This window comes from Carassius auratus, chromosome 3 (assembly GCF_003368295.1).
Source record: "Carassius auratus strain Wakin chromosome 3, ASM336829v1, whole genome shotgun sequence".
Taxonomy (NCBI): Eukaryota; Metazoa; Chordata; class Actinopteri; order Cypriniformes; family Cyprinidae; genus Carassius; species Carassius auratus.
Window position 1 is genome coordinate 27,148,710 of NC_039245.1, and position 14,263 is coordinate 27,162,972.

The 14,263-nt window shown below is 44.6% G+C and overlaps 1 protein-coding gene across 3 annotated transcripts in view; it reads right to left on the bottom strand.

The window, feature by feature from the left end:
* The window catches only part of LOC113053028 (NACHT, LRR and PYD domains-containing protein 3-like), a 38,082-nt gene that overhangs the window by 22,108 nt on the left and 1,711 nt on the right, over nucleotides 1-14,263 (bottom strand). For all 3 annotated transcript variants that reach the window (XR_003277149.1, XM_026217636.1, XM_026217630.1), the window contains exon 2: nucleotides 4,946-6,323. Coding sequence is in view for 2 of the 3 variants with exons in the window: in XM_026217636.1 (XP_026073421.1) it covers nucleotides 4,946-6,267 (1,322 nt within the window). In the remaining variant the exon portion in view is untranslated. The remainder of the gene's footprint in view (nucleotides 1-4,945; nucleotides 6,324-14,263) is intronic.

Consider the following 14,263-nt stretch of genomic DNA (forward strand, 5'->3'; position numbering starts at 1 on the left):
CAAGAGATGTTACGTAAATGGAAATATGTTATAAATGTTGGATCGAAATGATAGAGTGCTATCTAGGATGACACCCAGACTATTAACCTGAGGGGAAGGGAACACAGATGAATTATCAATGAAGATGGAGAAATCATTTATTTTGGAGAGGATGGATTTGGTGCCAATAAGGAGGAGTTCAGTTTTGTCACTGTTGAGCTTGAGAAAGTTTAGAGAGAACCAGGATCTGATTTCCTGAAGGAAATTTGATAGAGCGGTGGGAGGGATGGATGTAGTAAGTTTGGTGGATAGATAGAGCTGGGTGTCATCTGGACTGCAATGGAACTGAATGTTATGTTTACAAAAAATATGGCCAAGAGGGAGAAGATAGATGAATGAACAAAAGGGGTCCAAGGACAGAGCCTTGGGGAACACAAGTTGTACAAACTAAGTACAGCCAGAGAGATAAGATTTAAACCAGTGCAGGAGTGTATCAGATAATCCAAGGGTAGCTAATCGATCGATGAGGATGGTGTGGGAAATGGTACCAAAAGCCGCACTCAGGTCCAGGAGGATAAGGATTGATAGTAATCCAGAGTTTGCGGCCAAGAGGAGGTCATTGGTTATTTTAACAAGAGCTGTTTCGGTGCTATGAAGGGGACAGAAACCTGATTGGAACTGTTCATAGAGACTATTTTGGGTAAGGCGGTCATGAATCTGAGAAGGAACTGATTTTTCAAATTGTTAAAGTTGCTGGCGTCAGCTCCAGGTTTCAGTTTACCGCGGAATGACACTCGGGGTTGATTTCAGCATCTGCCTTCCCACTAAATGAGGATGAAAACACATGAAGAACATCTCCAGAACTGCTCTGAGAGACACTTCATGAACACATGCACAGAACTGTAAAGATATTCACGCATGCTTGAAAGAGGCCTTTGAGAGGAAGCTAGCCAAGTATGAGGGACTGGTCAGCAAGTGTAGACAAGCTGGATGGAGAGCTAAGTTTCTCCCAATAGAGGTAGGTTGCAGGGGCTTTATAGCCCGATCCCTGTCCAGAGCCTTCAGTTTTAGGTATAGATGGGGTGAGGAGGAGAAGAGCCATTCTCAAAGTTCCTTACAAACAAGTGTGCAATATCCTTTCTTTACTCTTAAATTTACGTTTTTTTTTTTGGTCTCAAATTTTATTTGAGCTTTACAGCTTTTTATTTCTTACAATTTATACATTTGTGAATTACTTTTTCATTACAAGGTGGTAATAAAGAGTTAACCAATGTTTTATATGTTATCCTTATGGTGGGTAAAATCACTTTAATAATTCTTAAATATAACATAACATTACATGAGCATTCACATCACAAAATAACAAATTACTTTTACCGAAGACTTGTGAGATGAACTAATCATTTCTCTTTCCAAGACAGACTGCATAGCCTTATGCCTATGGGGCATGATGAATGAACGACTTGAACCTGAGGACTCGAGAGGTGAACTCAATCCTCTTTCCAGTACACATTGCATACCCAAGTCTGGGGCTGTCACGTAATGAATGAATGACTAAAACCTGAAGACTCGGGAGATTAATAATAATTTATCTCTCCTGTAAAGACAGCATAGCTTTACCTTACGGGGATGTGATGTGACAAAAAAAAAAAACAACCCGAGGACTCGTGAGGTAAGGTGAACAGACTGCACTGCCATCTAAGCAATGAATTAATAATTTATATTTTTTATTATTTGGTCTTGGTTGCGTAACTAGATAGGCACGGTACGACACGGAATATGTAATACAAAAAAGAGTGGCTTGTTTTCTCCCCACAGACACAAGTTAGGATGCTAACTAAATTCGTAACAAACAAGAGCAATTTACTAACCAATTTACTAGCAAACTCATACACACGTAAACAGACAGCGATGCACTAAACTGGCACTCCGATGATGATGTCATCAACCAATCATGTTCAAAATCGGATTACAATAATAGAGCATTAATATGGCAACAGAATACAGAATGCAGGCTATTCGATATTTTAAAAACAATATATATATAAGCTTTTAAGTTTCTAGTAGGGAAAAAACATATGGCTACTTGGGGATGAATTCAGACATTTTAGTTTTTACATTGTAATGTATTGTAGGTAGGGATATCCTGAGCTGATATCAAGGATTGGGATTGGGGCCAAACAAGCATTTTACACCCATCCTTATTTTATGTCAGCTGTCATGCCAGTGTCATGCAGTAGGTGGTGGTATGCACCTATAAGTGGCTTTGCCAAACACCATTAAAAGGAAAATCAGGCGCTCAAATGTTCATGCTCAGCCACTAACCAAAAGAAGAAAAAATGTGCATGCATGATGGTTGAGAAACAGTGATGTCTGTTCTAGCCAAGCGGCAACCTCTCACTCTCTTTCATGAAGCCCACAGGGAAGTGACTTAAACTGTAGTGATGGCCGATTAGTGAACGAATCGTTCAATTTAACCGGTTCTTCTTAGTGAGCCGGTTGAATTAGTTCACCAAATCGAACTGAATCGTTTGAAACGGTTCACGTCTCCAATAAGCATTAATCCACAAATTACTTAAGCTGTTAACTTTTTTAACGTGACTGACGCTTCCTCTGAGTCAGAATAAACCAATATCCCGGAGTAATTCATTTACTCAAACAGTACACTGAATGAATGCTGTGAAGACCGAACTGAAGATGAACACCGAGCCGAGCCAGATAATGAACGAACACGCCCACTGCTGGAGCAGTTCTCGTTCTCGAGTCAAGAACCGGTTGCTTCGGTTTTCGGATCACCAGTACACTCAACCGAGAATCGTTTCTGGCGGACACGTCCGATTTGAGAACCGATGAGCTGATTCTCGTTCTTGAGTCAAGAACCGGTTGCTTCGGTTCTCTGATCACCAGTACACTCAATCGAGAATCGTTTCTGTCGGACGCGTCCGAATTGAGAACCGATGAACTGATGATACTGCGTATGCGTTTTTTAAGTATTTTGTTATACATCGGAAAGTGTGATAAAATAACTATATTTTATTTTGATTAGTTTTTTTGTTTTTTTTAGATGAATGTTTCTAATCTGTATATTGTATATAATGTATAGGTCAAATGGACTTTCAGGGAAGTTGGACAAGAATTAAGACTCTAAGACTCTTATAGTTAATGATGACACATTCACAAATTGAGTTTGTAGTAAACAGAACATGAACATGAGTAGAGCAGCTGATGACACTGAACTGCAGCACGTGCTGGTTAGAGCGATTCACGTTCTCGAGTCAAGAACCGGTTGCATCGGTTTTCGGATCATCAGTACACTCAACTGAGAATCGTTTCTGTCGGACGCGTCCGAATTGAGAACCGATGAACTGATGATACTGCACATGCGCGATTCAGCGTGAAGCCAACTGACTCACAGCATGTCTGAACCGAAGTGATTCTTTTGGTGATTGATTCTGATTCTGTGCTAATGTTATGAGCGCGGGTATTTCGAGGGCTTGGATGAAGGGCAATCTGGCGAAACGTAAATTCATTTAATAACAAATACATCGCAATGGATTATGTTTAGTAAGTGGATCATGGTTTCTGCGCTGATGACACCTAATTTATTTACTTCATATCTTCAAGACTTAAATCCTCATATGCACATTATTGCTGTTACTGTATTTGGGTGTTGTTGCAAAATTCAAATGTAAACTTTTCATGATTATGAGGTTTTTAACTGACTAAAGTTATGATTACTGACTTTATATTTGAATGTTTGATAGACGTGACGCCATTACGTCATCGCCAATGACGTCATTACGTCGAGCGTAAAAGAACCGCTGAACCGGTTTTTTCAACCGGTTTATTGAATTGAACCGTCCGAAAGAACCGGTTCGCGGAAAAGAATCGGACTTCCCTTCACTATTAAACTGCAATTGATCGACTGGCCGCTAGAGGCTGGCTGCAAAAGGGAGTCATTACCATAGAAATGTTCAAATTTACAGCAAAAAAAAAACAAACAAAAAAAACATTTTTACAGTCTATATAGCTAATTTTGCCCTTCATGACAACTGTGAGTGGGGTGAATTTTTTTAAAACTCATCTGTTTAAGTTACATTAAGCCTTTAAATTCTGCTTAATTAAGAGTGCGGTCACTTGAGTGACAGGTGTATTGCTGCTGCTGTCACTGCCATCACGATAGGTGGGCGTGGTTTCAGCAACCAGCTCCCGCATTTTGCCCATTTTGGATTATCCAGGAGTGACGCTCGGTGACACACTGCCAAGATGGCAATGGCCACCTCCGCCCACTTTTGGCTTAAAAAACACTCTTCGGAAACCAATGGGTGATGTCACGGACACTATTGTCCATGTTTTTATACAGTCTATGGTTCTAGCATGTCACACACATTTGAATTTCCATGTTCAGTGCACTTGCTCCATCACTCATTCATTTATCATTTAATTTATCTGCCATCAGACTATCTGAGATGTAATTGTTATAACGCACTGCTACGTGTTGCGTCTTGCTTGTATTGATTTGAATGACTTAAATATACTTGAACTGTTCATCCAACTCTAGGAATATATAAGTATCAGATTGGGACAAGGTAACTTCTGATACTCTATATTTAATGACTCAGATCGGATCAGGGGCACAAAAAACCTGATCAGGACATCCCTAAATGTAGGTCATCACACATTGCGTGTTAAACTTTAATGACATAATAGAAACCTATTACAGTGCATGCGTGTAAAACACGCACTTCGTAGTGCATCTAATCCAGTAGCTACATCATTGCGCTACAGGCTGCAGCAAGGGCAGACTCCAAAATGCAATCAAGGATTTTTTTTTTTTTTATAGAGTACTCAAATTTATTTGAGGGATCATGACAGCCCTAATTATTATATACATATTTCAAGAAGAGAACCTCAGTGAGTAAATCATCATGTTTAAAAAAATCACATTCAACTTCATGATACTCACACAGGGTCAGAGGTCACATCAGGTCCATCACTGAGACCAGGGGGCAGAAACATGGAGTTGTTACTTTTCATTGACACGCAACTGAATCCTGGAGATGCTGCTCTCTGTGTGTCAACATCACTGAGACCAGGGGGCAGAAACATGGAGTTGTTACTCTTCATAGACACGCAGCTGAATCCTGGAGATGCTGCTCTCTGAGCGTCAACATCACTGAGACCAGGGGGCAGAAACATGGAGTTGTTACTCTTCATAGACACGCAGCTGAATCCTGGAGATGCTGCTCTCTTAGCGTCAACATCACTGAGACCAGGGGGCAGGAACATGGAGTTGTTACTTTTCATAGACACGCAGCTGAATCCTGGAGATGCTGCTCTCTGTGTGTCAACGTAACTGAGACCAGGGGGCAGAAACATGGAGTTGTTACTCTTTATAGACACACCGCTGAATCCTGGAGATGCTGCTCTCTGAGCATCAACATCACTGAGACCAGGGGGCAGAAACATGGAGTTGTTACTTTTCATAGACACGCAGCTGAATCCTGGAGATGCTGCTCTCTGAGCGTCAACATCACTGAGACCAGGGGGCAGAAACATGGAGTTGTTACTCTTCATAGACACGCAGCTGAATCCTGGAGATGCTGCTCTCTTAGCGTCAACATCACTGAGACCAGGGGGCAGAAACATGGAGTTGTTACTCTTCATAGACACATAGCTGAATCCTGGAGATGCTGCTCTCTGAGCGTCAACATCACTGAGACCAGGGGGCAGAAACATGGAGTTGTTACTCTTCATAGACACACCGCTGAATCCTGTAGATGCTGCTCTCTGAGCATCAACATCACTGAGATAAGGGGGCTGAATCATGGAGTTGTTACTCTTCACAGACACACCACTGAATCCTGGAGATGCTGCTCTCTGAGCGTCAACATAACTGAGATTAGGAGGCTGAATCATGGAGTTGTTACTCTTCATAGACACACCGCTGAATCCTGGAGATGCTGCTCTCTGAGTGTCAACATAACTGAGGCCAAGGGGCTGAAACATTGAGCTGTGACTCTTCACAGACACACCGCTGAATCCTGGAGATGCTGCTCTCTGAGTGTCAACATCACTGAGCCGAGGGGGCAGAAACATGGAGTTGTTACTCTTCACAGACACACCGCTGAATCCTGGAGATGCTGCTCTCTGAGCGTCAACATCACTGAGCCGAGGGGGCAGAAACATGGAGTTGTTACTCTTTATAGACATACTGCTGATTCCTGGAGATGCTGCTCTCTGAGTGTCTATAGAATTCTCCAGCTCTCTTTCTCCATATGCATTCATTGTACAGGCAGTTCTTCTGCTTGTTTTCTTCCTAGATGAGATACTTGATTTCAGGCCTGTAAGTGGAAACAGATAACACAGACTGAATTTAAAAAAAAAGGAAAAACACATAATGCTCAGCAAAATGGACTCTTCTCTAATTAATTAATAGAAAAACCTTTCTTTGAATAAACACAAATGAACTTCAGGGCATTGAGTATTTTGTTACTGTTGTATATTGTTTTTTTGTATTGTATACTGTTTTATGTATGCTTATGATATAACCACTTGCTCATGTAATCTTACCTACAGTATATGTAATATTACCATGTTTAGTATTTATTAATTAGTCTTTTGATGATTTAAATGAGTGTATATTATATGTTAGTACATGGGCAATATATTAGTGTTCTAAGAATCTTTAGTAATTTTTGCCTCAACACATTATTGAGTTCCGTATGCAAATCATCATGCTCTCACACAAAGGGTAATTAAACTCTCCAGTATTTACAACCTCCCGCTTGGAATTTCAGCCTTTCTCATTGGACAAGCCATTCCTGAGAGTTGTGAATCTTCTCAGACTTTAAAAGGCTATTCTGTCTTATTTCTTCTGCTAAGTCTTCTTATAAATCTTCTGATTTCTTCTGCTGAACGTTTGGAGAGCCTAAGCTGCTGCAGGCATGCCCAGTGGGCTCCAACACATAGCTAGTCAGTCTGTGGTTCTGTTAGATTCTGAGATGATGAGAATGTGATCTAGAACTCTTCTAAGGACACCCTAAATTTGTGCCTTGACTTTCCATTTACCAAAGATCCTAGGATGTCAGCTGATGTCTCTCAGCTCTTTTTCACTTTCCACTGGAAAGAAACGCCCAATCACCATCGAGTCAAAACATCTTTGGAATTGATCACTTTTCAAAGTCACGAAGGTGATCATGACTCCTACACCACCGAACCTCTAAACCATCAAGGTTTTCATCCGAGACTGCATCCTGACGCTCATTCCAGGCTAAGGCCATGCAAGTATCGTACATTTAACTAAACAAAACAGGTTTAGTATAAGATATAGACCCCGTTATACACTGTGCTGATGGTTTTACTTAGGTGGTTAACTGACTCTTTTAATAGCTTCATTCTCCACTTTTCCTAATGGTATCATCCATTAAATCTCAATTGCCCTTTCCCCTGTATGAGTGGTTGTATGCATGTGTGTTTATTTGTTAGAGTAGTTTGTGTCAGTGTTTAATTAATAAAAATCTTGTGCACAAATTACATGAGTTTCTGATTCTGTTTTGCAAATTAACCTGTTACCCAGATCCCCCCCCCCCTCCACACACACACACACAGGTGAAAGTGCCCTACCTAACTTGAAATTGTAACAGTTCCTTACTTTCGTGTGTTACACAAATAATTTTGGTGTCTTTGGAAAGAAGAACCTTTATATATATATATGAATATACCATGAGAAATTAGATTCCTGCAACCATTTGTTTAGAACCCCCACCCCTACAAATAAAACATATTTACTGACTGTATTGAAGGGTTCTACAAACTATTTTAGTCATTAAAAATACCACTGCATATTTTTTTCAATTATAAAACAACAAACAGAAACTTAGACGCCATTATAAGTGATTTATTTGAGCACTAGAAAAATACAATAAGAATGATTTGCCTAAGAAAAATAAATAAGAAATAAAAGGATTTAACTTTGTATGCCAATTTCAGAACATCCTGAGATTGCTAGAAATCGTCTCGGGTTACGACTGTAACCCTTGTTCCCCGAGAAGGGGAACGAGAACTGTGTCGAACGACACTTTGGGGGAAGCCCCTCAGCGTAGCGCCTCTGAAGTAAGAATGAAACTGAGCCAATCTTGATTGGTGTTGCGTCATGACGTAATGTGTGACGGCATACGCGGAAGCTATAAAAAGGACTCCGGCACACAACAGAGATAGCTTATGTGATGAAGCAAGCGCTCCCAGGCAGTGGGAGGTGTGGCGACGAGACGCAGTTCTCGTTCCCCTTCTCGGGGAACAAGGGTTACAGTCGTAACCCGAGACGTTCGCCTTCGAGGGCACATGGAACTGCGTCGAACAACACTTTGGGGGAACGAGTACCCACTATGCCACAACGAGCCCTGCCTGTCCTAGTGTGAAGCTGCGCACAGGCACACTTAGGATGAGAGCAGGTGCCAGGTGTCGATGGAATGTCCAGGCTGTAAAATCTAATGAAAGTGTGAGGGGTGGCCCATCCTGCTGCATCGCAGACCTCCTGGATGGGGGCCCCTAAGAGGAGGGCGCCCTCACGGCCAGAGGTGAAGGCAATTTGCGCACCTGGTAGGCCATAGATATAGCTTGGACAATCCAGTTGCTAATGGTCTGTTTGGAAGCAGGAAGCCCCTTCTTGGGCGACCCGAAACAGACTAACAACTGGTCTGACTTCCGCCATGAGGAGGACCTCTGGATATATATCTTCAAAGCTCTGACAGGGCAGAGCAAGTGAAGTCTTTCCTCATCCGCCGTCACGTGAGGTGGAGGATGAAAAGCCTGCAGAACCGTAGGCCGTGCCACATTAGACGGCACCTTGGGCAAATAGCCTGGCCTAGGAAGTAGGATGGCTTTGATGTTGCCTGGAGCAAACTTCAGGCACCCATCAGATATAGAGAGCGCCTGGAGATCTCCTACCCTCCTCAGAGAAGTAATGGCTAACAAGAAAGCCACCTTAAGGGAAAGGTTCTTGGCCTCAGCCGACCCTCCGAGAACCACCGCCAGGTCCCAAGTGGGAACCCTGGTATGAGCCGCAGGTCTCATCCTCCATGCCCCACGGAGGAAACGTACGACCAACGGCTGTCTCCCCAGAGGCCCATCACTCAGAGGAGCGTGGAAAGCCGAAATGGCAGCCACGTACACCTTGAGAGTGGACGGGATAAGACCAGCTGAGAAGCGGTCTTGGAGGAACTCCAGCACTGAAGCCACTGGGCAGTTAACTGGGTCCACCTCACGCTCTCTGCACCAAACGGTGAAAACATTCCATTTTAGGCCGTACAATTTCCTCTTGGAGGGAGCTCTAGAGCTGAGTATGGTCTCCACTACTCCTGCTGACAGGCCGGCCTCTCGGTACTGTGCCCCCTCAGGGGCCAGAGCCACAGTTTCCATAGTTCGGGCCGAGGGTGAAGAATTGAGCCCTCTGCCTGGGTCAGCAGGTCCCTCCTGATGGGAAGCTCCCACGGAGGGCCGTCCAGGAGTAATACTATGTCTGAGAACCATACTCGGGCCGGCCACAATGGGGCTACCAATAATAAACTGATGCCGTTGCGACGAACCCTCTCTAGAACTCCCGGGAGCAGGGCGATCGGGGGAAAGGCATACAGACGCAGCCTCGGCCACGTCTGTACCATGGCATCCAACCCCAGTGGGGCTGGATGTGTGAGGGAGAACCACAGTGGACAGTGAGTCGCCTCTCGAGACGCAAATAAATCCACTTCCACTGGGCCGAACCTCTGACATATGGACTCCACCACCTCGGGGTGGAGTCTCCACTCCCCGGGCCTCAGCCCCTGCCTCGACAGGATGTCTGCTCCCTGATTCCGATTCCCTGGGATGTATGTTGCTCTGAGAGACAACAATTTCCCTTGGGACCACAATAGGATCTGATGCGCCAGTCTGCATAGAGAGCGAGACCTCAGACCCCCTTGATGGTTTATGTAGGCCACCACAGACATATAGTCCGTCCTCACAAGGATGTGATGGCCCTTGAGATCCGGCAGGAAGCTCCTCAGAGCTTGGAACACCGCCAACATTTCCAGGCAGTTTATATGCCAGGAGGAATGATGGTCCTGCCATGGACCTCTCGTAAAGCGGCCGTCCATGACCACGCCCCAGCCCGTGAGGGAGGCATCTGTCGAGACGGTTTTCCGGCGACATGACGCTCCCAACACGGGACCTTGGGACAGAAACCAAGCTCTTTTCCACATAGATAGGGAACGAAGGCATCTGCGCGTAACCCTGATCATGCGAAATGGGTTTCCCCTCGGGGAGAACCCCTTGGTTTTCAACCACCACTGCAAGGGCCTCATGTGCAGGAGACCGAATGGAATGATATTGGATGCTGCTGCCATGAGACCTAACACTCTCTGGAAATGTTTTACAGTGATGGCCTGGCCTAGCTTTATCCTGGTCACCGTGGCCAGGATGGATTCGATCCGTGCAGGAGACAATTGTGCCCGCATCGAGACCGAATCCCACACCACTCCCAGGAACGTGGTTCTCTGGGCTGGTGCCAACACGCTCTTTTTCTTGTTGAGTCTCAATCCCAGGCTCTGGATGTGGGCAAGGACAACATCTCGATGCCGAACTGCCAGCTCTTGTGACTGGGCTAGAATCAGCCAGTCGTTGATATAATTGAGAACCCTGAGACCCTGAAGCCTCAGCGGTGCTAGAGCTGCATCCATACATTTTGTAAACGTGCGAGGGGAGAGAGCTAGGCCAAACGGAAGAACCCGATATTGGTACGCCTCGCCCCCGAAGGCGAACCTCAGGAACCTCCTGTGAGACGGAAGGATGGAAATCTATCGTGACAAACCAATCCTTGGATTGAATTTGGTTCACGATGATGGGAATAGTGAGCATCTTGAACCTGAATCTCCTCAGAGACCGATTCAAGTGCCTGAGATCTATTATTGGATGCAACCCCCCCATCCTTCTTCGGAACTAAGAAGTAGCGGCTGTAGAACCCAGACTCCCTGTCTGGAGGAGGAATACGTTCTATAGCCTCCTTTACCAGCAGAGAGTTTACTTCTTGCTCCAACACCCGACTCTGGTCTGGGTTGACTACAGTCCAGACCACCCCATTGAACTTTGGTGGGCGGGAACCGAACTGTAGTCTGTACCCCTTTTGAATGGTGCTCAGAGCCCAAGGAGAAATATTCATGAGATTTTTCCATGCATCGAAATACTCTCCTAAGGGGACCTCTCGAGGCTGGCCTCGGTTATTAATTGGGATTCGTTCTTGGCCCCCTGAAGCGGATCTCCGGCAGGGTTTGACCGAAAACGATTCTCAATGTGCGGACGCGAATGCTGCCTGGCCGCAAGCCTGTGGGGCGGACAGTGCAGGGCGCGTTCGCTGGAGACTGATGCGTCCCGAAGTGCACATAACGGCGGGAAGTCGACATCGATTTCCTGCGGGCTCCGCAGAGGAGGCGACCTTGATCGCTCCCCCACGGGTGGGGCCGCCCACAGAGGGCCTAGGCTGGCTAGGACCTCTTCGTTGAAGCCTTCTTTGCCTGCAGGACGGCCCTCAGGTCGCCTGGCTTAGGCTGAGGCTTCGGCTGAGAGCGTCGTCTATGCCCCCAGGCTGCCTGAGGGGGGGCTCTAGAAGTGACACTCTCCTTTTGCGCCTGTCTATAGGCGGAGGAGCTGCCGGATGGCTGCGGCTGCCCGCTTGGGGCAGGCTTCTTAGACCTCGAGCGGCGAGGGAGGTATTGTCTAAAGGCTGGTCGGCCTGGTCTTTAAGAAGGTCGGCCTGGTACACCTGCAGTACTGCCATTGTATGCAGACTAGCGCCAGCCCGACCCGCAGCCATATAAGCCCTGCCCACTAACGCAGATGTATCACGGCACGATTTAGTGGGCAGCACCGGGGTTTTTAGGGATGATGCAGACTCAGGGGCCAAATAAGTGGCAAGCGGCTGTTCCACCCGAGGCATCATCCCATAACCGTTCTCTCGCCCCCCCCAAGATATTGCTATATTTTAACACAGGGGGGTTGGACACGCGAGATGAATGTGGTTTGTTCCACGATTTCCACAACTCGTTGTGTAAATATGGGAAAAACGGTAAACCCTGATGACAAGGTTGCTCTCTATGCTGCAGGAAACGCTCGTCCAACTTGCTTTTAATAAGTGTTTCCTGCTTCTCATGTGGCCAACTGATATTAAGACGGGCCACTGCATGAGAGACAACCTCTACCAGCTCCTCATATGCGGGGACACGCGGTGGCGAGTCATCCCCAAAATCCCCGCCTTCGATGCTGAGAACGTCTACTTCCTCGGAAGCAGACAGCTCAAGCACCGGGCTCTCCACTCGTGCGGAAGAAGCCGCGGGAGGCGAGAGAGCATCAGAACTGGCAGATGAATCGCGAGAGCGTGCCTCGGCAGTCTCGAGATCCACCGCCAGATCCATCTGCGAGCCCGATGAAGAGCGTTGCCGTCCCCCACCACGGGGCTCGCCAGCCTGGCCATCCCCAGTGAAAACGGCCAGGCGGGAGCACAGCACACGGATTGGCAATCTCTCACAATCCTCGCAAGCAGCCCCCTCAAGAGCTGCCCGCGCATGCTGCACTCCCAAACAGTGCACACACATTCGGTGTGTGTCCCCACCCGTGATATAACGTGGGCAGTGATGCACACACCTCGTGAAACTGCTCGCCATAATAATGCTTGTGACTAAAGACAATACAACACCAAATAAGACTCTGATGGCCAGTTATAGAGATGGTAATCATATAATCAAGCTTTCATGTCCTTGCAAGATTGATAATTACCATCTGTAATCTGTGAATTTTCTGAGAGCTTCTACTTGTACAACACAACCACTGTACCTGACTGCTTTAGATTAATTTAGGTGTTGATAGTGTTGCCATAGAAATGCACAGCTCCCAGTCCAAGGACATAAACATTACAAAGTATAAGACGGTATGAATGCAGCATATGATCTTGAGAATTTGACAACAGCATTATCTAACTTGATAATGTCTTTGTTGATCTGGTTTGTCCTCTGTGAGGATGCAGCTGACAAGACAGACTCCAGTAAGAATCCTTAGCGTTGATAAAGAATGTCCACAGCTAAACTCATCTAGAGTGGGAATCATCTTGGAAGAAATTTTGGAATAGATGCAATGACGATCTCAGGCCTTCTATGCCAATTTTTTTTCAGACTGATTTATGCCCTGCACCTGTTCTAAGTGTATGTAAAGGATTTGCTCTAAAATCCATTACTGCCAATATTGTGAACTAAGAGTGGAATAAAACCATATTGTTTTGATGCCGTTTGTTGTGATTCTGAGATCAGTTGGATAATAAACAAATTATGAACTCGCTTAGAGAGACCAATCTATCTGAGTGTAAACTAAATGAGCCAATGCACACTGGCATGCAATTATTGGATCTTGATCAAAGCATGAGTATAAGGCAGCAGATTCAGCACATTATTAGCTTTTCGCTAATGAAGGATTCTCTGGTCTGATGGGACCAAGATAGAAATTTTTGGCCTTAATTCTAAGCAGTATGTGTGGAGAAAACCAGGCACATGCTCATCAAGCCTGTATTTATTTGATAAAAAAAAAAATATTATTGTGAAATATTATTATAATTTAAAATAATATTTTTCTATTCTAATATACTTCATAATAATTTATTTCTGTAATGCAAAGCTGAATTCTGCATCATAACGGAAGTCTTCAGTGTCAATCATTCTAATACTGATTTATTATCAATATTGGAAACATTTGTGCTGCTTAACATTAAAACATGATTTTTTTGTAACCTGTGATACTTTTTGGGGGTTCATTGATAAATTAAAAGTTTAAAAGGACAACATTTGTTCAAAATAGAGATGTTTTATAACAATATAAATCTTTACTAACACTGTTTCTATTAATTTAACAATCCTTGCTTATTTAATAATAATTTCTTTCAAAATAAATAAATGAAACATAGGCCTATTGCCCTCAAGCTTTTGAATGGTAGTGTATTTTTTTTATTTTTTTTTTACAAAAGTTATATTTTAAATGCTGTTCTTTTTTATACTGTTTATTCATCAAAGAATCCTGAAAAGTACCACAGGTTTCCAACACCGATAATAAATCAGCATTGCATAAAATGAATTTTAAGGTAAATTTTTACACTGCCCCTATTTTACATTTGAGCCCCTGCCCCTGAGGAACTCTCTGCACGTCCCTGAATATAAAGCACTATGGAGATAAAGGTGACATCATTTGACTGGATCGGAAACGTGCTGTAGAG